General features: G+C 41.8%; 1 protein-coding gene across 5 annotated transcripts; it reads right to left on the minus strand.

The window, feature by feature from the left end:
• Window positions 1-943: 943 nt before the first annotated feature.
• Window positions 944-22,077, minus strand: LOC141000796 (dynamin-2-like). Of its 5 annotated transcripts, none has more exons than XM_073471671.1 (20): window positions 21,672-21,921; window positions 18,748-18,821; window positions 18,022-18,171; window positions 17,735-17,938; window positions 16,285-16,383; window positions 15,533-15,693; window positions 15,300-15,442; window positions 15,079-15,214; window positions 14,731-14,798; window positions 13,430-13,568; window positions 10,639-10,725; window positions 10,453-10,523; window positions 9,234-9,288; window positions 7,697-7,807; window positions 7,395-7,504; window positions 6,324-6,435; window positions 4,791-4,958; window positions 4,440-4,666; window positions 2,761-3,009; window positions 944-1,079 (listed from the first exon to the last, which is right to left on the minus strand). In XM_073471671.1, the coding sequence occupies exons 1-20, from the start codon at window positions 21,830-21,832 to the stop codon at window positions 1,040-1,042; spliced, it is 2,565 nt and encodes an 854-aa protein (XP_073327772.1). In that variant the 5' UTR covers window positions 21,833-21,921; the 3' UTR covers window positions 944-1,039. The 5 variants fall into 5 exon arrangements, with proteins under 5 accessions (XP_073327772.1, XP_073327762.1, XP_073327753.1 ...); XM_073471661.1 differs by lacking the exon at window positions 944-1,079 and adding an exon at window positions 1,657-2,529 and having other exon boundaries at window positions 21,672-22,077; XM_073471652.1 differs by lacking the exons at window positions 944-1,079; window positions 13,430-13,568 and adding exons at window positions 1,657-2,532; window positions 11,776-11,914.
• Between the last annotated feature and the right edge of the window lie 2,824 nt (window positions 22,078-24,901).

Consider the following 24,901-nt stretch of genomic DNA (forward strand, 5'->3'; position numbering starts at 1 on the left):
CTGACCTTAACAAAAACAACTCTGACATTGTCAGACATGGAGCTGGTACCAGCTAAAATCTGGTCAGATCCATAAAGAATCAGCATGAATTAACTGCACTTGTTGGTATGTAGTAATCTGACAAATACTGAATTAGTTAAAATGACCAAGTTACAACATTGAGGTTTTTGTGCTTGATCAAACCGTGTAACATGACAAGGTGCCAGAGAGGAGACTGACCTAAATTTAATAGTTTGTGGTATGTGCACAGTTTATGTTCTGCACATTATACAGTATTAAGCAGTATATGAAAAAAGATGCAGCACTAGTGTAAAAGAGGTTCCTCAATCTTAAAGGTGCAATATGTAAGAGTTTCCACTGAAAACATAAAAAACCCACTTGAATCATCAACAGAATGTGAAGAAAGAACAGTTTTGACTTTTACATATTGCATTGGTGGGATATCTACAGAAGTTAGCATGCTAACAGGCTAGCCCTTAGCTACATAGTACCTCAAGAGTCTAATTTTAACAACACCAACAATCCCGTGTTCCGAGTCTCCCGGTCGGCTGATCCTGCCTCACTCGAGTTTGACAAACATTTTAAGGGAGGTATTGTATCAGTAGTTCTTATAATACGAGGGAGTGATCTTTGATCTACAGTCTTTATTAAACATGGTTAAGGTTAACAACATACCTGTATGTAGTAATAATAATAATAATAACAATAATAATAATACATTTAATACACATAGTGCCTTTCATGGAACCCAAGGTCGCTTTACAGATGGAATAACGTGTATGTACAGAGGTTATCAGTACTTTTGTCTTATTTCATTTATTTGCAGTAAGATCATACAGGCTATCAGCTTTAGTCCAGCCATAACCATATGTCAGAATTGATCCCAATTATTTCTGAATCTTGTAATTCCTTAAATGTCTGATAAAAACAAAGCATCGACAGTTTCAGGAAACAGCTATGGAAACTCTGTGGCACATTTGAACCTCTTAAACCAAGTGCAAGTGAGTCCAAGTCGGAGTGCTCGATTCCTGAGTTTCCTTCACCAGTGGTTGGGACGAGAGGGGACTTGTGGAGGTCGCCTGTGTGAGAAGACCATGAAAAGAAGACCGTGAAAAGATTTTTCCAGCCAGTTTCTGATCATAATGCATCAGTAACTCCCACAGCTGACAGACACAACAGAGAAAGGAAAGATCTCCAGAACAGAGGAGTGGGACTGCATACCTTTATTCATTCCTGCCGAGCAGCGCCAAAGCAGTGAGCAACACTATCTGTACTGTGCTGTTGCCACTGGCAACCACGGTTACCATGGTAACTGACAGCTCCATCATACAGTAAGGTAGGACGGACGTGCCAGGCTGCACACAGAAAAGTGAGACGTTCCTGTTCTGCATGGCCGTCTCCTTTTGACTATCCTGCAAGTCAAGGGGTCTCGACCTGGATTCACTGAACTGTACGCTCACAGCGTCATACAGTGACAGGAAGTACGTGTAGCACATGTTTGGTGTCTGTGCGTGGAAACGGCAGATTGAACAACAGATGCGACAAGAGAGGAGGTCAAAAAAACAAAACAAAGGAAGGCTTGGTGGTGCATGAGAATGTGAGAGAAGAAATGGAGCAAAGAATGAATGAGCAAGAACAAACAGCGGCCACCACACCTTCTTCTTCTACTCTTTTATTCAGTCCATCACTGTATACACCTTCTGAAAGAGAGGCCATTTTATTAAAAGATCACTGTTTCTAGTTATGGCTTTTTTAGATGATAATGAGTACTTAGAAGATAATGTTTGCTCAAGGCACTTGGATGCGAATTTCATCATGTGCAATGGTGGGAGGTCAGTCTTACATCAACTGCGCTACACTTGATAAAACTTAATTAGCCAAAATACTGAAGCGTACAGATTGCATTGATCAGTCTAATTTCAATAAGCTCATTTGAAGGCTGACTTTGAGAATGTGAAAATACCAACAATGAAGGGAAAAAGGACTCTACTCAAAAGTGCTGCTTACTTAATGAGGTGCTTAGTGTGTGAGATTACTGACAAAACGTTAGCAAGCATCCAACTCACAGAACAATTACTCCTAAAAGTGTTTTCTTCCATTATATAAAAGTTAAGAATCATATATTGTTTTTGAGACACATTTCATTTCAAATGAAACAAGCAAAATTCAAAGACGACCTGCTGGTTCATAACCTTTAAGTCAATTAAATCATCAAATGTATCCCTTTTTATAATACTGAATGCAGAATATTTCATCATATACTTTGTTAAAAAAAGCTACCTACACTTAGAGTCAAAATTACATACATAATGCTTCTGAAACGCACAGACTGAAACAGCATCAGATTACCAATTACAGTAGGACAAAGTTTGTAGTTATAGGAATATACATGAAATAAAAGGAATAAGAGAAATACAAAAGTGTAAACAAAAAGAAGAGTGTTTTCATGTGTGTGTGTGTTTCTAGTCAAGCAGGGAGGGCTCTGAAGGACGTATGATAGTGGGTCGGTTGGGAGCAGCCGGTGGTCTTCTGCTGCAGGAAGAGAGGGGGGGAGGATTTGGGGGAGGGGGAGGGAGAGAAGAAACATGCAAGGCAAAACATCATCAGATAATCATGCGCCAATGATTCCCAAACCACCAAAAGCCAGAATTTACAGTACAACCCGTCACCAGCAGTCTTCCACCAGTACCAAAGCCATAAATGAAGGCGTCAGAATGTTTATGTGTGTGTGTGTGTGTGTGTCTGTGTGGGGGACATTACCTGGGGATCCCTGGCGGAAGCGCAGGAGGCACGCGGGCCGGCCTCGAGGGGACGAGAGGCACAGCACCAGAGTTGGGATCGCCTGGGTAGGCCGCTTGGCCGGGGCCGGGTCGAGATGGCACCGGCGGTGCTCCGAAAGCCGGCGATGGGTTGAGGGGGGGTGGAGGGCCCGCGGTGGGACCCCTCACTGCTGGGGGTCGGCCAGGAGGAGGTGCTGCCGCTACGGCAGCACGGGACGCCGGTGGAGGACTGACACAGAGAAAGAGGAGGGTAATGACATCATACCTGATCAATGTGGACAAACTAGTATTGATATCATTCAAAATAAAGCCAATTAAATGTTATTTTTTATATTTGTTAAATTGTTTGTGTTGCTGTCATATGTTTAGACTTTCTGATCATAATAAATAGTTAATTTATAAGAAGAACATGGCATACTGGGGAAAATCAATCTTTAGAGGTTTCAAGAGGTTTTATCTTTATTTTAAGTGGATTATGCAAAAAAAAAGATTATAATTGGGATTAAATTCTTAAAAACAATTAAATAATATTTCATTTGGTTGCATCAGGTGGCAGAACACTCAAACTGTTGTGTGAACAAGGACATGGGAAGCCAGTCACAGTTGAGCTGAGGGGTCAGTCTATGATGACGTCATTGTAAATGGTGCACAACATTTATTTTTTGCGCACCATTTGCCAACAATGTTTTTTGTATTAATTTGAAAGGCTTTGAGAGGTTTTGCACTACAGCAGTCTACAAACGTTCACCAACATATTATAGCTCAAAGCAACCACACTAACCACAGGCAACAACAGCACAGAGATGAAGGGAGAAAGAGAAATTCCCCCAGACTCCCTTATAAAATTGCTCAATTTTGTGAGTTGCTGAGATAGGAGAAGCCTTTTAGCCTTTGTGAAATGCCATCAATGACAAATTCTTAATTATTTGGGTCTTCTTGTTAATTCGGCAAATTTTATGCATATCTCTCTCATCTGCCGGACTCAATCACTTTTTTATCAGCTGGTTATAATGCCTCGTTGTAGGGGGTGATGCAGCGCTGATGCAGTCTTAGACGTAACTTTGGTCTGGATAAGATGCACCCTCTCTGATACCCTGATCTGCAGGATTCAATTTTTTTTTACGTCAGTAAGAACAAAGGAGAACACTACTGCCAGGGACCATGACACCTATATTACAATCATCATGGTAAGAACATTTGTTTTCACAACTCGTCAGTGCTCTCTGGTGGGCAAACTATGTAATGGTGACACTGTTTCTAAATTACCTTTGTTGTCGGCCCACATACAGTACACACAGATAAGCAGATACCAGGTTATCTGTGTTTACATGTGCTTTAGTATCCTGTTTTTTAAATTATATTCAGGATATGGTGTTCAAATAGAACTTGAGAAACCTGGTTATTCATCTCCCTGCATATATGATCATAATAGTATCCATGTTCCTGATCATCTGCCTGCAGGTGTCTCTTGATTTATCACCATATCAGCCACTATGAGATAGTTCAGAGACCTAGATAAGGTGTTTACATGCCACAGCATCCTGGTTTCTATATCCAGGTTCACATGTGCAAAACATAACTTGGATGCTCCAAAAACCTGATCATAACCAGGTTACAAGTGTGCATGTAAACGCACTCACTCATATCCGTGTTTGTTACCTTTGCTCCTTGGCGATCCAGCTGTCATCTACAGGTGGAGGCAGTGGGACAGAAACAGTGGTGGTGCTGATGTCTCCGATGAGGACCAGGGCCTCTTTCAGAGCGTGATACATCCTCAGCATCTCATCTCTCCTCTGGGCCTGCTCTGCCGACTCCTCCATCAGACTGCCCTGGTCCGCGGCTGAGTACAGGTAGGCCAGGAGCTCAGAGTGGATGAAGTCCTTCGCCTGGAGACAGCAGAGGATAAAGGAAAGGACGAATGACTTTCTGACTCAGTTCTCATTAAGCATACTTCTCCAGATCTCAGTAAACTTAAAGTTGAGTATGACTAATGGTAAAAAAGAGACGTACACTGTTGATCATGAGGTGCATGATGGTCTTGGGCATGAGGTCTCTGATGGACTTGTTGACGATGCCGATGTACGAGTCCACCAGGTTGCGGATGGTCTCCACCTGCCGTTCCAGCTGCGGGTCCATGGACACGGTGTCGCTCGGATTCATCGCATCTTCACTCTCAGGCTGGAGAAGACCAAGACAGGAACAGACGTTCGTTAAAGGCCCACCAATTTTTTTCCCCCCCATAGATTGTTTTCTGCCAGTGTCTGACCTTTTCTGGTTATTTAGCAAGTGAGAAATCAGTTTCTGTGTTTTTGTTTGTGTGCTTCGTACTGCTTTGAAGTGGGCGGGGCTGTGATGGACAACTGTGATGTCACATACTTCGTAGCACCAATCACGATGAAGCAATATCTAAATTAGAATTTAATGAAAGTTGGTGGGTTGTTTGGCCGCTGTCAATCAAATCTGATTAGCTGAGTTCTTGAGTATAAAACTCTTTTAACTGGCTATGAAACAGTGTCAATGTAATACCACTGCCTCTATATGACCTTCAGTGAGAAGATGGTGTATTTCTGTATACGTATTATAGTTATTCTTAACTCCTGTCAGATTCCTACTTATCTGTGTCCAATAAGTCATAAAATACTATTTTTTACAGCGGAGTGCTAAGGATGAATTGAGGGATCTAACAGCTTGAGGAAAGAAGCTGCTCTGTAGTCTGGTGCTACGGCATGGCATTAAAACAAAGTCAACCTTGTTTATTTATTTTGTTTCGGCATAAAAAAAATCAGTCAGTGAAGATATTTCTCTTCTGCTTCAAATTTCTTCCCCAAAACTACACCGTGCACCGCAAAGACACATCAACACTACACCAGTATTTCCACCATTAATATCAGATCTTTCTGGATACACTCTCCAGTGTGAATACATGTGAGAACACCAGTCTTTTTTAAAAATGCTGGGTGTAAATTTTTTAGTACATGACCTGAATACACTAGTGTGGAACGTAAACAGTGGATAGCTTTGGCCTGGATATTGGATTCCCACTTTGCATCCTGGACCAGCAGGGCTGTGAGCTGAGCGAGCTGTTGCACACAATGTGGTTGTGTAACTGGGTAAAAATGTAGAATGGAGGTTAAAAATGTGTCCACAAACTAATCTTACCCTGATAAATATATGAACAGGTGACCACACTCTCTGGTCAACAAACCGGCATTGGCAACTTTATTTTGTACACCTGTAAAATCTAATGCAACACAACTGTTCTGACATCTTTCCACTTTCCACATATTTTTGTTACTGAGGTTGTAGTTGAGCTGGACTATATTATACTGAGAAGTGCTTCTTTGTTTTATCCACCCCATTTACAAACATTTTTAATACAAACTTGCCATTGATCTAGAGCTGTTGCACCAGACTGCATTAAATTGTACAGGTGTACCTAATAATAAAAACACATTGTGTATCTTTAAATATCCCTCGGCCATATTTAAAAAGAAAAGCTGGAATCCTAAAAAGCATTCAACGTGTGAGAACGCTCTCGTGCACCTGGTCTTTCTCTGGGTAAACACCAGCTCTGAGGAACGAAGCCTTCCAGCTGTCGACGTCCTCCTGAGTGTCACATGCCAGCTCAATCTGACGCAGGTCTTTATACACATTCCTGTAAGACACACAAGTATATACACACACACATTAACACTTAAAATTGCTTTTTTTTGTGTAGTGTTCATAAACATTTGAACTACTAATCCTGACCATACGCTTTAAAAACTTGTGTCACACGTGTCTTGTTTGGGCATTCAGGGGTTCTGTAATGAACGTGATCGCACCAGTGGATCAAACATTTCTCAGGAAAAAAAGTCCCTTTTGCTTCAGTGTCCTCTGTTATGAACTGATAACCTTTCTTTTAACTCTCTGAGCTTTTTCGGACACATCTACACGGTCAGCAAATGGAATGCAGGATTACACATTTTTCACTGGGATAATATTTTAATATATGGCTGTAACTTGCTAAGGAAAGGTCAGATATAGGAAAAAAAATGCATACGGAAGCCTAAAACACCCAAGTACATCTTTTTAAATAATAATTTAAAAAAAAAACTAAACTTCCTGAGGTTCTGTCTGAGTTCACAGTAAAAACAGAACAACACTTTTCTGGTAAATTCATCTTTTCTCAGACAAAGCTAATGTAAAATTTGGACTTTTAAATGAGCCAGACTGAAACATAAGGTGCAATATGTAAGAACTGGCCACCTGTCAAACTCATACTCAAAACAAATCAGGGGCAGCATATCACCAGAGAAACAGCTAACTACCTCTAATTGTAGATGTTAGCTCAGTTAGCTGTGCAGTTAGCAGTTTGAGGTAGCTTTGGGCTGGGCCAGGGCTAGCTGGTGCTAACATGCTAATCTCAGTAGATATCTGTCAAAACTGTTATTTATTCTCATTCTGTTGATCTCCTGCATCAAATGATGTATGGCGCTTGATGCTGACCACTAGAATAGGATCGGAAAAACTAAATGAACACAGGAGAGTCTGGCGCCCCAAAACCTGTCATACGTCTTTGAGGGTTCACCAAAGACTAATGAACAGATGAACATAACATCATTGCATCCACACCTCTGTTCTGTGTTGAAGATGGCAAAGACGTGTTTGCTGGACATGAAGCCCTTCTCCACGTCTCTCAGCTTCAGGTTGTCCAGGGGCAGCATGTACTTCTTCTCTTTCTCCTAACACCCAGTGATGAAATGACCAATATAAAAGCAGGAAGACTACAACAATTAAAGCATCAACTCAACAGAGCAACACAGTGATTACTCTACAGGGCGTTAGCAGGAACTTTCATCCACATCCTCTCCATCGCATAAATAAAGAGTAAACTCTACATTTTCATGCATTTAGTGTCCAATAAGCAGAATTACCTCCTCGTCTTTGTACCAGGAGAGAGACTCAGCAGTCAGGACAAACCAGTAGTCCTTGGATCCTCCCTTCATGATACTGATGTTGATGGTGAGCCAGCCTCTGCGGATCACCTGCACACGAGAGTCCAACAGTTGACTCAACTACACACCCCGCAAGAGGGGTAACATGTATCTAGGGCAAGCAAGTACAACACTAGAAACAAATGAAAGACAGAAATACAGACATATAGCAGAGAATTGGCTTCAACAATCATGCAAGTACAATAGTGATCTTCATAAAGAAAGAGCACACTGCAGTAAGATCAACCCACACAGCATGAGCTGAAAACAAACCACAAACAAAGAGACTGAAAACAAATGATGACAGACAGGCTCTGATGAAAGGTCACCTTCTCTGCATCCCTCTCTCTGTCAGACTGACGGACAAGAAGACACACAGGGATAATAAGCAGACATATGCAATACCCTAGTCTGGGTGGTGTAACCACGAATGTATTATGGAGCTGGAGAGTCAGCCGTGCAGCCAGTTTGTCCCAGTTTGAGGCTGTGGTGCTGCAACTAAAGTTTCCCCTGGGGCCTGAAAAGCATTTTCTCCATAGACCAGTATTTTAATCAGGGCTGGTTTCAGTTGGGTTGCACTGTGAGATTATCGGCCGGGGATGTTATTTTGTTGCTGTTTATTTTGTTTTGGTTGTTAATTATTCCCCTGTAGTGCCAGGGAATTATACAATTATAAATAACAGTTTTCAAGTCATTCAGCCCTTTATTACACTATCTTTAAAGACCACACATTTTTTTTATTTTTTGGTAACTTCAAAAGCCTTTTAGCCCGCTATACAACCACCTACTTTACCTACCTACTACTCCTACTACTACCTACTTGAGCCACAGAATAAAAAAGCTGCAGCTGGTAGTTTAAATTATTGAGGAGACAGCGAGTAATAAAAACAAACAGATGAATCGCATCGTGAAACTGCTGCTGCCAGTGGAAAATGCCAGTATATTTTATTCACGCTGAGGCTGAAGAGAGTTTATTGAAACAGTCAGTGGGACACAGATGTGTAGCGGGTCGAGCAGTACAGAATCAAAACAGGACGAGAAAAAGCTTGTTTGGGCCTTTCGCTGGGTGAGAAATTCTCATGAGTCATCCATGAGTGTAACTCTTTCACTTCCCTCTTCTTCATCAAGGAGCACAAATCTTGTCTCTCGACATGGTCTGAATGACTGTTGACTCCCCCACCCACCCAAAGAGGAAGTGACCAGTGGAGGTGCAGGGGGGGTACGGTACTTACAAGAATCTCTCCCTAGACCGTAAAGAGGAGGAACACAGGAGAAGGAAGAGGAAGAGGAAATAAAGAGAAAGGACAAGAGGGGCACAGACAAGAGTATGTAAACAGGCGAGACGGGCTGAGACAATGACAGACAGAACAAGAAATAAAGAAATAAACAGCAGGAGAAAGCAGCTGCTATGATGCTACAGTGGTGTGAGGGCTGTATATGGGGGGATACAGTGTATGTGTTTAAACGGGTGAGTTACCTGATTGGGCATGACTCTCTTCTTGGTGGCGTTAGCAGCAGTCCTCTGCTGAGCGCTGCAGGAGAGAGATTCAATAATATAAACTCCGGTCGAAGACACAGTACAAATTCAAAACAGGCTGCAGAGGAGGAATTTCCATCTGTTGTTTTCTTACGTAGTCTGCAGAGGTCCAGACTGACTCTTTACACTGGTAGCAGTGGTGCTATTTACTGAAAATTGAGGAACACCACTTAAATTGACATGCAACACAATATATTCATATTTCCTCCATCATTTATTAATCCTTTAGTATTAAATAGACAATTTAGAGAAACAACAATGTTCTGTTTTTACATGTTTGCAATAACCAACATATATATTCAGGAAGTGGATCAGATAATTGATGGAGCAACATTTTGTTGTCTTTTGTGATTTTTTTTTCATAGCAGCAGAAATGCTGCTCCTGTTGTTTCACATGATATACGATGACGATGAGTATTTTTTAAAAACTAAATCATGGGGGACTATTTGCAAGTTGCACAGGTGCTCCTAGTTATAAAACTTAGTTGCACTGTCTATAAAAATGGTTCATAAAATGCAACCATCAACTATGCAACGGTCACAGTCTGGAGCCGTGGTTTGGTCTATAAAGTTTCAGAGAACAGTGAATCTGTCACAATTTCTTAAAGACTTCATATCACTTATTTTGTCGATCAGCAGTATAAAACCCAGACATTCAATCTTATTGTCACAAATGATAAAGTAAAGCAGCAAATAAACACTAAACAGAGACTGGAACACGGGTGTGTTTGGCATTTTTGCTTAAAGGTGCACTATGAAGTTTTGGAGAAGAAATTTTAATCAAAGAGAGAAGAGAAACCTTCAAGGGCTGATTTTTTATGCCTAAACAAACTTAATGAACAAACTCTGTTTGTTTTCATGACTGAATAAACAAACTGACCTTAAAGGACAACACTGTTTTACTTTGTTTATATGTGGCGGACCCTGCCTCCTCTCAAATAGATGTCCTTGGGACCTTATTTTCCTCTGAGAACAGCTTGTTTATTCAGTTAAGGAAAATAAAAAGTAAAAAAATAAAACAATACTTTGTGTTATTACCTCATTAATATTGTAAATATTGAAATTCTGAGTATGAATTTCTTCTCCAAAACTACATCGTGCCCCTTACAATATCAAGAGTTGCGTCTTATTTTCCAGAGTACGTGAATTTAAGTCTTACTTGGCAAATCCAATGAAGTCCTCATGGTTAGTGTTGATGTAGGACAGCTCAATGTCAATCAACAGCAGCACCTGAGAGGCAAAACATCACTCATGTTATGTATGCAAAGAAGTGATCGTACAAATGTACAGGTAGGCTGCGTGTGCACACACACACACACACACACACACACACACACACACACACCTGGTCTTTGGTCTTGCTGTCTCTCTCTCTGACGTAGGTGGTGACGATTCTCTCGGTCTCTTCTCTCAGTCGAGGGTACGATCCCAGCTGTAGGCACGAACACACACACGAGACACACACACTGCTGCAGGCACCGTGATTAGAGGACACACACGCCAGTGTAGGCTCACATCCTCATAAGCAACATAATCATAAAGAATATAAACACAAATATGAGGGAAGACATTTGACACAATATGACTGAGGAGGCATGCAACGACTTCCATATCAGCTCGAGATTTCTTTACTTGTAACATGATGTGAATTAAATATCATCATTAGCATAATATCATCTCAAGCTGATAGCAAGTCCCAACAAATCAGCCAGGGAATGAGGAGAAAAGATGAGGTTAAAGTCGGGAACAATGACTGAATATAAAGATGGACGACACGACTTCTCTTCTCAAAAAACCCTTGATATCACAGCACCATCCCCCAATCACTACTGCACAGAAAATGACATCATCAGTGCATGATGGCAGCACTCTGTCGTTTTTGGCTCCTTTGTTTTACAGTGGGAGGAAGTGGAGATGCCGTCGTCCATTTTTCATTACAGTCATTGGTCCAGAAAGAGAAGAAGATTGGGTAGGGTCTAATGGGTCTTATGGGGGGACGGTGTGGGTGAATTATTGTTGTCAGTGGTGCAAAAAAAGGTTGTATCACAGAAAAAAACCCATGAAAATCTCCCTCGACAAGACAGGGTGGAAAACAGCCAGGCAAATTTCTTAGTGTCAGTGGGGATCTGATTTGATAAGTGAGGCAGGATGAGGGGTTGTTACTTAAATCACCACTCGCAGTGCTGATGGGGTGAGTGGGCTGGGCGAGGATCAGTATGGACTCATTTAGATTTGTCATTAAGGAGGGAACCGCAGGGTGAGGTGAGGTGGGGAGGACGTGTGCCGAGTGAAGCCTTCAAGCAGCGGTGAGGGGAAACGATCAACAACGCTAGACAGCGACACGTTAGTTCATTATATGCTTGTGATCGGTGTGATTTTTGTCATTTCTTTGATTGCTCTCTATCACTCTTTGCTTTCATTTCCCCTTCACTCCTCTCTCTCCATCCATCTATTTTCTAAGCTGTCTCTCTCCGCTCTTTACCTTTTCAGCGCACTTCCTGATCAGGGTGACAAGCTCGGTGACGACCAGGTCGACACATTTCAGACATGGATCTTTCAGCTTAATGACCTGCTTTTTCACTATGGCCTCAAACGCCATGTCTGGGGTGAACAGGCCTGTCCTGTGGTGAGGCATCATGGGAGTTGGAGGTTTAATGTCAGGTGAAGGAGGAGGTGGTGTACCGTAGGTCGTGATGAGGGAAAAAGGGAACGGTGGTAGGAAAATAAAAGTTGGAGGGAATAGTTTGGGGGAAAGATAAAGTTTTTAAAAGGAAAAGAGAATGATGAAGATTGAGGAATATGACAAAGGAAAAAAAACAGGTGTTTAGTTAGTTCTTCTTCATGTACACAACAGAAACAAGCTGCAGGTTCTCAAAAGAGTTCATTGCAATTTAATCTTACTGTTTATTTTAAAGGTCCCATATTGTAGAAGGTGAGATTCCCATTTCTTCTCTTTTTAAAGCACGTCAATAGAGAAAAATGCACACAGCCTGTATTCAGAAACTGCACCTTTAAAACAAGCTGTCAGGACTTCTGTAAGGTTGTGATGTCACAACTGTACAGTCACCGCCGCCAGCCACGCCCCCAACACGGGCGTTATTTCAAAAACACCAGCAGAGCTGATGTGGAAACAGATTGGTCAGTGCCTGCTCAGGCCTGTGAGAGCTGACCAATCAGAGAAGACTGGGCTTTTCTGAAGGGGGGGCTTAAAGAGTCAGACAGAGGTTGAAAAGAGGTGGTAAAGCACGGGACAGTATGAGAAAGTAATGTGTTTTTTGAGCATTAAAGCATGTAACATTTTCTTGTAGACACCTAAAAATGGGCATAATATGGGACCTTTAAGAGTTCACTGACAGCTTTCTAGCCATGCTAGTGGTATCGCTCTATGGATGCTAGTGCAAGTCTGTCCACCGCTTTGCTCCACACCAACATATCTCAATGACTACTGGCTGGATTGCCATGAATCTTGTACATTGGGACTCTTGTATTTGCCAGATGATGATCACTTATTGGTGATCATCGGTACAGCCAGGTCAAAATTTTAATTTGTAATATACTTTTGTTCGTGACCAAATATCTGCAGAACTAATGACAGTCATCATCACAGTCTGAGCCTATGCACTATATGCAAAAGCCCCTTAACACAGAGGGATAAAACCAGCTTAGCGTGCTAACACACTAAAGTAAGCTGGTGAACAGAGGTAACTTTCTCCCTGCTAAATTTCAGCATGTTAGCTTTTAACCCAAAGCTCCACTTTGCCTCAGTACAGCCTCACAGAGGTGCTCGCATGGCTGTAGACTCTTTGTCCTGTTTATAGCTGTCGCATGAAAGTGAGCCCTGCAGCTTGTTTTGTAATGAACCTGCACAGGAACATGTCACAGCCCGTCTGTTTCTGACAACACGACACCACTCCGGTGCACTGTAGTACAGCCGCAACATTCAAATGATATATTCTCTGTTTTTTACACAACTATAAAAAATGTAACCCTTCAGTTGAATTCACCCACTTTATTTTAAAAAAACGACTGCTTTATCAAACAGTTGGCACAAAAATGGCCCCTGCCCTAAAGCTGGCTGGTCTCTGCGGTGTGTATGTACAGGTGTGGCAGCCGGGCCGGAGACCATGCAGTGATACCTTATTAGTGCACTGCCTGACTGTGTTGATGAGCTCCTGGATGACCAGGTCGATGCATTTCAGACAGGGCTCTTTCAGCTTAATGATCTGCTTTTTCACTATGGCCTCAAACGCCAGATCTGGAGTGAACAGGCCTGTCCTGAAGGACATACACACAAGACAGACATGGAGACATGGAGTAGGAGAGGGGAGGGGGTAGATAGACACACAGGAAGAGTGTGAGACGGGCACGCAGATGAAGTAAGACATGAGCCGACAGACACTGACTATGTTTACATGCACACTAATATTTCACTATTATACCAGATATATCTCTTATGCAGGCCTTATTCCAAACACAGCTTTTTCAGATTAAGACATACGCTGACATTAATCCGGTTGACTTTTTCAAGAAGGTAGTCGAAGGACTGAAAGAGGGAGGTAAACTTGAGCGTTATCCAAAAAAAACCAATTATCGCGATAGACATTATCGTCTTACGGCGAAAACTACATTTTGTCTCATTCAAATCCCTTGGCTCACCTTTTTCTCCCACTTTAAACCCCAAATATTGTCAAACTGGCGAGCTGGCTTTCTTCTCAGGAAAGAAGTCATCCATGGTTGTATGTTAAATGTTACGGTCTCATTCCCATCTAGTCAAATAGACGCACGTTGCCTCCGCTGCCATGACACATCAGCTTGCATTTGCTTTTCAAAGTAAAAGCCCAAAGATGCCATAACAGTTGTTCAATATTCGATATTGTGAAAAATATTACATATGATGGGAAATATTTGGACATTCGATAATATGTAATATCAGCCCAAGCTTAGAGGGGGGCTGTGTTGTCACCGTCAAACAAGTCCGACACCGGTGGAAAACTTAAAAAAGATCTTATTTTAACAGCAAGAAGCAAAATTGCTGAAGCGGCTCCAGCTGTCACGTGATAAACAACATATTCATTGGAGTATGCACGGCTGCATGTAAACACAAACATTAGTGTAATATTCATTTCCATTAGCCATGTCAACAGCTTGATAGGAATAAAAACTGTGATATTTTGTGCATGTAAACGCCAGTAAGGAAGACCAAATGAGGAGTGGAAGTGGAAGAAAAAACTGGAAGAAGTGGAGTGGAAGAGGAACATAAGGCTTACAAGGAGCCAAGGAGCCAAAATAAGATAGAAGATAGGTAGAAGAAAACAGAGGCAGACAGAAGAGACATAAAACAGGACAGACATTGACCGCAGGTCTTTATAAGGTTGAATGAACACAAACAGAGAAAGAGGTGGCTCGCTGCTACATGTGAAGCACTGTCTCAACTTGCCTGACTCCGTGGATGTTCTTGATGGCGTAACTGATCTCTTTCCTCAGCTCCTTCTCATCAAACTCCATCTGAGACAAAGTGAGAAATAAAGCTTAGATTTTATTTGTACCGAAACAGAAAAACAAACATGAGTCGAGGCAAGAGGAGGAGTCTGTGGGTTTGGATTTATGAGAGCTTATGCAACACAGCTACAGTGTGATAAAGGATTTATAGAGATTAAAACATCAGTGGTGTAAACACATCATTAACTTAGGGGTGACAACTTGAGCCATCTGACAGGAAAATAACAGAGAGCAACTCCTTATCCACTTAATGATAATTATCATGATGAAAACAAACGTCAGTCACCTTCACCAGCTCAAAGGGAAAACGCTCGTGAAAGATGCGGTTGATCTTCGCTCCGCCAGACAAGTTGGAGGTGTCCACCTGATCTCCAGACCCTTCGATGCACTTCTCAAAGTCCACGCCAAACTGCTGCACCATCCTGCAGATTGCACACAGTATATCGAACTACTGTACTGAAATGAGTATCCATGTGTGTCTGCATCTGTGTGTGTGTATGCACTGACTGGAGTAAGGCCTTGGTCTTGCGTGTAGGGTCGTCAGGACGGAAGTTCTTGTACTCCTCCACCTCCTTCTCCAGTGACAGCAGCTGGCTCTGCAGCTTACTGCGTAACCCTGGCAACGTGTCACGGATGTGGTTGGTAAGTTGCTGGAGAAAAGTAAAGGTAAAAAAAGATTTACCATGAAAAATGAAAAAAACACATACATAAAAACACGTTTGGTCAGGTGTGTGTCTCACCTGATTGAGCGTCTTCTGCAGGTGTGGTGTGCCCATGCGCTCTGCGATGTGTCTGTATGCAGGGTGAGACAGGAAGAACTTCCTCTCAGCAGCCAAAGCAGCACGGATGTCTTTCTTCCCATCGATGTCCTTTTGACTGCGGTTCACCACCCCGATGTACCCTAAAGACAAATACACACAAGGCACCCAAAGATTTGTTTATGATGATAGTAACAGTCGAATGCTTTTGAGCCCGAAATCTAATCCAAGAGTGTTTCACCAGACTGAACACAAGAAGCAGAGCATCACCTCAGAATGTATTAAGACGACGGGCTGCGTAGGATTTGTAACCACATATTCATATATTCATCAATCTCACAGGCATTCTTTCATTTCCGATGCAATGCACAGAAGCAACCAACACAAGTCATTTAATATGAGCTGCAACTATTATATTCATTATCTATTAATGTGCAGAATGTTTTAACCATTTAAAGAGTAACCTTTAAGACATTCTGTAATATGTCAAAAAATGTATGAAAATAAGCAAAAATAGTCAAAGTGAAATTGTGTCTTTTGTCCCACCAGCAGTCCAAAAACCAAAGTCTCTTCATTCAATGTCATAAATGACAAAACAAAATCAAACAAACCATATTTAAGAAGCTGGAACCAGCAAATGTTTGACATTTTTGCTTGGAAAAATTATTTGATTAATTGATTATCAAAACATTTGTCATTTATTTTCTTTCAACCGATGATCCGTGTGGTCTTACCTCTGCGGAGTGGCAGTAGTTTGTTTTCCAGGATGTCTCGTGCATCTGTCCCCTCGTCCATCAGGTCCAGCTTTGTGATCACACCGATAGTCCGCAGCCCTGAAAACAAAGTGATTATGTTCCAATACTCACACATGGAAGAGCATTTTCAGCATTTAGAGAGAGAATTTTATTACATTACTTAGCCAGTGAAAGTTCAATAACCCCCAGTGTGTTGTAGCACACTTGTAGCTTCTGTTACAAACGTACACACAAAAGAAACGGCTTAAAAGACATCAACAAGACTAAGAGTCTGCAGCCTTGCCAGCGGCTCTGTGGGGTTGTATATAGGCACAGCTTTGCTTTGAGCTAAATGCTAACATCGACATGCTAACATGCTCACAATGAAAATGCTAACATGCCGATGTAAAGCAGCTATAATGTTTGGTATGTTCACCACCTTCCCTCAGCATCTTGTTCTTGTTCAACATGTTAACAGCACAATACAGCTGAGGCTGATGGGAATGTCATTAGTTTTACATGTATTTGTCTCTAAACAAAAGTGTTGGACAGATTCAAATTTGATTGGATGATGTCACTAGATGGAAAGTGATCACCAAAGACATTACAATTAATCTTGAGACAAGAAGACTGCAAAACAAGGCTGCTATATGCTAGCAATTACGGGAATTATCAGGAATGCAAGCAAACTTAACCTTAAAGGTGCAATATGTAAGAACTGGCCACATGTCAAATTCATCCTAAAAACAAATAGGGGGCAGCAAATCACCAGAGTAACTACTAACTGCTGCTAACTGTAACTGCTGTTAGCTAGTTAGCTGAATTAGCCGTGCAGCTAGCTGTCCTGACTATGAGTTCAGAGCACTGGGGAAGTGTTGGTGTTTACTAGCACAGGGGCTTTGGACCAGGATGGGCCAAGGCTAGCTGATTAGCAGGCTAACATAAGTAGATATCACTGCAATGCAATACATGAAAAAATAATTCTCTCTCTACATTCATTGCTAACTTTGTTAACTTTTTAATATTTTCAACTATTTCCAACTTTCCATATTGCACCTTTAAGGTATGCCTAATGTGAACATTTGTTTAAAGTACTAAACTGTCTGCACACAGTAGGTAGAGTAGTTAATAAATGGTTAATAACATTTGAATGAAAGAAGGCCAGAGGTGGAGATAATTACATTCATATATAACTTGTGACTAATCTTCAGTCAGTACATGTACGCTGCCAGGAAGTCTTTTAATAATGTAACTGTTAATTATTCTGACGACCGGGCCGGCTCCTGCACTGAGGCAAAGATTAATAGAAAGAGTAAGAGTGATAATGGCTGCAAGATACAGCAAAGAGTAATTAGCCTTGTTTAAATTTAGACCAAAAGATGGTTACATTTAGAGAAATACCCAGACAGGATGTAGCAAAAGACAAAAAGATCTCACAACGTCCCCTTACCCTGAGGGTCCACCTCCTTGGCGATCTTGAGGGCGTCGGAGTTGGCCAGGTCCATGTTGGCCGGGGTGACGGCCAGGACCAGACAGCTCTCCTTGGTGATGAACTGCATCAGCATGTCTCTAATCTGGTGCTCGATGTCATGGGGCTGGTCTCCCACAGCCACTTTGGTCATCCCGGGCAGGTCGATCAGGGTCAGGTTCAGCACTGAGACGGCAAAATAAGGAAGTCAGACAGAGGCTGAAACCTGCACCGAGGAGGCTGAGTTTGTATTTGTCTGTGAGTGTTACCATTAGGGGAGTAGACACGGAGGTTGATGGGAATGGGTGAGATGCCCTTGTTGGATCCGGTGAGACGGTCAGTCTCCGCTTCAATCTCCAGACGGACCTCATCAAAGTCCACAAACTTGCGTCCCTTACAGTGCAGGAACTCTGCATACTCTACATGGAGACAATAAGAGCATTAAGTACACGGGAGAAGATGGCACAAAGAGGAGCAATGCAGGAACTTTAAGGAATAAATTAGTTGCATAAAACATGTAATAAGCTTTTAAAGGTGTAATTTGTAAAATATGGCCAGAATTCAAAGGTGGCTCCAAAAAAATAGGGAGCAACATATCACCAGAGTAAGTGACAACTGCTGCTGCAGCTCTTTGCTAGCTATCCTTGGCTGTGGCTAGCTACTGTTAGCTAATTAGCTCATGGCTCAGTCAGTCATGGTGCCAGTTTGATGACAAAGGATGCAGTACAGAGGTGATTTACAGCTACTCCAATCTGGACTATGACCTTTTTTAAAAAAATTATTATCAGACTATCAGACTATCACCTCTTGCCGGTACAAAGGTGTACTATGAGACAGGACAGAATGGGGCTAGCTGGTTAGCATGCTAACTTCAATAGACATCTATGCAACACAATAAATAGATGTCTTCAACATAACGTCAACACTGTTGTTTCTTCACACCCTGTTAATGATCTAAGAGCGTAAACCCTTTTCCCGACTCGTGTGGAACTCACCTGCTTTACTGTTGACCAGCTGGAGGATGAGAGGACGACGGGTGACGATGCCATTTCCTCTGGGCAAGAAGTCCCTGAGTGAGAAAGATGAAGGTGAAGTTAGAAACAAATATGAGGATAACAACAAATGTAAAAAACAAGAACAGAAGAAAAACCTTTTCCAGATTAATAATTAAGCCACGTGATGTTTTTACTTCGCAAAAAATTTTTTTTGAAAAAGGCGCAAAAGTGCCCTCTTGGTTGCCTCTATGGTAGATAAAACATGATGTCTCCTCTGAGGTGCCCATCCAGTACACAACACATGGTGAAGTGCCCTCTCTTTTGCCCCACCGCATACAGCTGGTGCCCTTTTCTATTTTTTTCACCCTGCCCCTAAATCAGTCCACCACTGGCCCGTGCACGTACATGTGTGCATTATTGATGCCGGACAAGGATTAACTTACAACCCTATTTATTATAAATAGTGCAAAGAGAAAGAAACATGTCTCTCTGTTTCCCCGTCTCATTACAGGCATGTTCATCTAAATGGAAACTCCTGTTCAATAGAGCTGTGATCATGTCCAGGTCACTGACTACACATCTCTCCAGGCTACGGGCATACTATATGTCTGTGTCTGTCTGTCTGTCTGTGTGTTTACCAGGTCAGCGGCAAAGACTGAGCTGAGTTCCAGTGTAAGGTAACCGTCCACACACACATTTGAACACATACATACACCCTGTCGTCCACTGCTGACAGAGCAGTCAGGATGTTACACAACAGTGATTCCCATCCTCTTTCCTCATCTCTTCCTGTCACTTATGAAAGCACAGCGCTACTAATACGATCACCAACCAGACAGTTAATCAATTATATCATTAACCAGCAAATATCGCACCCAAACATTTGTTCATAACAGCTCTCCATGTGAGGGTTTTTTGTGTTTTACATCTTCATAGGTTAAATACTGCTGGGCTTCTGGCTGTTGGTCAGACTAGTTAGACTCTGATGGGCTCTTTTGGTTATTTTTTTTCACATTTTATAGTCAAAATCAGTGGATCCCAACTAGAAACTACTGGCTGATTGATTGTTTGCTGAATATGTTCTAGTTTCAGCTTCTTAAATGTGAGAACTTGGCACTTTTCTCTATTTTCTATCATTTTAAAGTGAATCTTATTTTTATTTGTGTGTGTAAATCAGACAAAACAGGACATTTGAAGTTGTCATGTTGATTCTGACCTTTTTTACAGTTCTTCTTTACTTTTCATACACAAAACAGTTAATCAATACATTAAGTCATTAAATGTCATTAGGATCAACCCTATTCCAATCCCCTCTGGCTTTTGACCCTGTCGTCACAGCTAACATGCAGCATGTACAAGAAGAATGACTGAACCATCCAAATGTGCACCATTTAAAGAATAACATTTTGAGTTTAGATCAAGTTTCATGTCTGTCAGGACACGATATTCTGTTAAATTATAAGCTCCTGTTTTCATTCTGTAAAGGGTCATTCTAAGTGGCAGGGGTCCCCGAGGACCAGAAGAGAAGGACACTAGTTGACTGAATCAATTCATCCTTTCAGTCAAACATTTGCTGGTTCCAGCTTCTTTGTCTTTTGGGGTTTGGACAGTTCTCGGACAAATTAAGGACTTTGGAGCATTTTTCACTGTTTGTTGACATTTTCAAGACTAAAGCGATTAATCATTTGATTGTGAAAATAATTAGCAGAGTAACCGATCATGAAAATAATCTTTAGTCGCAGCCCTGACTGACTCAAACCTACTCCATTTACCTAAAAACAAGCCACCATTACACCTCGGGTTAACAAACATGAAAACAGCTAAGTAGCCTTCTGTGGGTATCTGGTACCCAGTGTGTCATATACACATGACAGTGCAGCTGGTGACATCACTGATGACCCCAGCACAAACACATCAATGCCCCTACTGTCTCCCACAGCCACTGCTTGGGACTCGGAGACAAAAGGCAACAGGAAAGAAAGGAGACGTGGCTGCCTAATCGACATTCCCTATCTCTTGGACAACAAGTGAAATCATTCTGACGTGTACAAGAGTAAAGCGGTCGCTTCTCCGGGCACCTTCACTCGGAGATAAAGACACAAAGCTGCCACAGAAATCTTCAGCAGCAACACGGCCATGTTGTCTCCCCCTTTTCCTTTTCCTCTGAATGGATTTTCTCCCAATTGCTTGAGAGAAAAACCTGAGCCGACTCATCCTGACATGTGGCATTAATGTAACTGTTGGTTTGATGCTATTTGTCATCAAAGAGGCTCCACAATTCAAATTCCTTCAGACTCATTCATCAACCTCACAGAGGCATTCAGCAGCGCAGGCGGTGCTGGCAGAGCTGACTCAAGTCATTTGTACATTTGCCTGCATGAATTCATCCATCTGACGGTGACATCAACCTGTTCATGCCTCACCCAAGTCAAACATTGACCTGACCTATGTAACATAAGGCCTGTAAAGATGGATTTACAACCCTGGGGCAACAAGTCTCAAGGAAACACAGCCTTTGTAAATGTTTGACAGAATTATGAAGCAGTGACTGTTCGTGTTCCTGCTCAGGGATTTTGACTGTATGGATTTAAGATGTGGAGCTCCCAAACTAAACTCTCTTTTCTTTTCTTTTTTTAACAATCCCCCCTCAGCTTTTAGCCTCTCAGTTAACAGATGTTTACTTGCGTGAAATGCGTAATAATCGATCGGGAATAGCTCAGCTCCAAAATGGAAAGAGCCCGTTAGGGGAGAAACTGGGAGGCGCCGACACACAGCGCGTAACCAAGTGCTTAGTTGGCGACTTTTACGCAAAAGCTCGGCGCAGTTTGTCTTAAAAGAAACAGCAACAGCCACAAACCACTTCCGACAAAGTAGACATGATGTTCACAGAATCAAAGACTACATATAAACCGTATGGCTACAACCTTCCGACGAAATTCTCCAACACGGAGCTCTTCCCTGCGCTCTGGCCACCGACGACCGCTATCTGCGGCAGATCCAAGTTGCAGCTCTGTCCGATGGAGCTGAAGGCGTCCTGGAGCTTGTTGATGAGGGGAATGAGGTCTTCCATTCCCCGGTTACCCATTGCGGCAGCTCGGTCAGCCCAGCGGGCTCTGTGCCGCTCTCCTGGCCGGTTGAATAAGACCCAGAGGGTCGCTCTTCCAGCAAGCCAAAAGTTCCCAGACGGCGCCGCAGTCTGTCACAGTGTCTGTGAGTTTAATTCAGCGCAGTTCAGAGCCAAGAGTCCCCACTGAGGTCAGAGCACTGGCTGGATTATGAACTGGTTGACTGCATGATAAAAGTAGCCACATTAGACCAAAAAACTTCTGTCATCATCCGGTCAGGCGACACCCAGCCTCCGCCGGAGATTGTGGCTCCGCCTCCAGCGGGACTCTCCTCGGTCATTGGTCAGCTGGGACGTCCGTCATCGTGTACAGACATGTCATCAGTTTTATACAGCTTTGGGACCTGCACTTTGGAACAGGGGGAATGGAAGTCTATTTGTCTTCATTATTAAAAAGAGAAAGAGAAATAAAACACTTAAAGGGGCACTTTGTAGTTTCGGAAAATAAATAAAAACTCAAAAATATGTTTTTTTCCTCCATAACTGAATAAACAAGCTGTTCTCAGAGGAAAATAAGGTCCAAGATCACTGTTTGAAGCTAGAAAGGTGGCAGGGTCCGCCACATATAAACAAAGTAAAACTGTGTTGTCCTAACCCTAAACCCTTCCCTAAAAATACATTGGGCACTTTTTAATTTGGTTTTTAAAAAAGTATAAAAGTTTCAGTTTCAGTTTGCGTGTCACTGCCACTATACATTCTTCAGCAGCGGGCAGGACGAGAGAAGCAGGCCTCTCACAGAGTTATATTAGTATTTTGCATGTCCTGTCACTATTTAGTAACAATCCTCCTGTTTTCAGAACTGATCTGCTTGTTTCTTCTTGATACTTTGCTGTGATATGTTCACCTTGGCTGGCTCTGGGAAAACTTTATTATCGCAATTTCTTTGACATTTCATAGACCAAACAATTAATCGGTTAATCAAGAAAATATTCACAAGTTTGATCGCATAATACGCAGCTCAATCAAACCAAAGGCATACTGTGATGATGCTGTGAAGGGATCATGGGAGTTGCTGTCTTCAATGTTGAACATCCAACATTTGCTGACGAAAGTCTATCTGAAGTGAGGTCACTACCTTCAGTCTCATTAGCTCACTCTCTGACTCTTTCATGGAAGTCATAGTGACAGGCGACCACATGAAACGCACCGTTACCTTGAATAAAACAATAGATTGGATCTGGGTTTGAACATTGTTGGAAACATCTGTGATAATGTAAGAACACAACTCAACGAAATGTTTACCAACAGTCTGGTCGTTTTTAGACATTTAAATGCATAAATTTAGCATAGTATACCTTTAACTGATCGTGAAAACAATCTGTTAGTTTGGTTTTAACTTGATAGGACATTTTTTGTGCATGAGCTCTTTAACTTTTGTATTTTCCATTCACTTGTTAAAACCACACATGCACCTGTAAAAACATACATTTCATTCAATATGTGTAACTTGTATTATTTTAATTTTACTCTCATTTTAAAGATGCACTATGTAGTTTTGGAGGAGAAATTTTAATCAGAAGAGAAAAGTCTTCATTGACTGTGTGGTATGGTAGATTTTCATAATTCTACATAAAAATAACCTGCAGGTAATGTGCTGTCAGCTGTACACCATCTTCAAACCTCATCTATGACTCTGACTGCTCCTGTAACCTGTTATACTAAAGTTTTCTTCTGATACAGTGATGCTTTGACAGAGCCACAAACATTAACATTATCTTCAACCATCTCACAACCTTCCACTTGTATTATCTTTTTCATACATTCATGAACTGTCAGCCAGACACAGAGAGTTTGTCTATCTGTACTTGTCAGGTTGCTTCTACCAGGATTTAACAGATAAAACGATGCCTGACATTCACTGACAAACTGATCAGCGGGATTAGTTTACCCCATATAATATCAGTGTCATGACACATGAAAATATAACTATTGACTTAAAACAATCACCAGGTGCTCATATGAACACTGAAGCAGACTTTCATTGCTGTAATCATTCCTCCTGTTCACACTGGAGGTTAAAAGATGCCTTCTTAATGTGGGCTAAGTGCTGGGGCACAAAATCTGAAGTCCTTTTCTTGTGCAACAATATATTCAGGTGTTTATCTGAAACTCATATGATATAAATAAAGTGAAGCCTCAGAGAGAAAAATATAAAAAGACAAGCTCTGTTTTTGTCCATCTCAGGTGGAGGTATTCCGGGATGTTGAACATGTTTGTGAGCTGGTCAGAGGTCACTCCAGCTGATCTCCACTTCAGCCAGAAGAGGGCGCTGCAGAGCTTAACAAAGTCAATGCCAAATGTCCTGTTGTCAATACAAACACCCTGTGAGCTTCAATAGAACATGTCATGATCCACTGAAAGTGCTGACATAAGTAACACTGAACATTTTCTGTCGTGATAAGATGAGGGCACTCGATTATGTTCATTTGCAGGAGAGCTCAAATCTCCACAACGGTTTTAAAATAACAGAATATCATAAAAAATGTGTTTGCATGCCGGTGAAGACACACTGAGTGTATTGTGATCCTGAAGCTAGTATGAGCTATCAGTTTCTGCCTGGTTCACTATATTTAGCTATTTAAAGGTGCAATATGTAATAACTGGCCACCAAACAAAAAGGGGTTGGCATATCACCAGAGTAACCGCTAACTGCTGCTACCATTAGCTTGTAAGCTCAGTTAAGCATGCAGCTAGCAGGTGCCTTAGCTGACTGAGAGCTCAGAGCATCGGGGGAGTGTTGGTGTTGTTTACTATTGGACTTTCACCTCTAAAGAGGAAAAGTGGCCAGGGGCTACGTGGTTAGCATGCTATCTTAAAATAACTGTCTATGCAACACAATACATCGACGTGTTCTACATAGATTTCTTCAATTTCTCCATTGTTGATGGTTTTACACAAAAATTGTATCCAAATAGTGATATCAAATCCTCTCCCCTGGTTATAAATGATCTAGTAGCTACAGATCATCTGTGAATCAGGGATTATATAGTTTTATGAGAACAAGCTGCCAAACTGTTAATAAACCAGTCT

This window comes from Pagrus major, chromosome 1 (genome assembly GCF_040436345.1).
Source record: "Pagrus major chromosome 1, Pma_NU_1.0".
Lineage (NCBI taxonomy): Eukaryota > Metazoa > Chordata > Actinopteri > Spariformes > Sparidae > Pagrus > Pagrus major.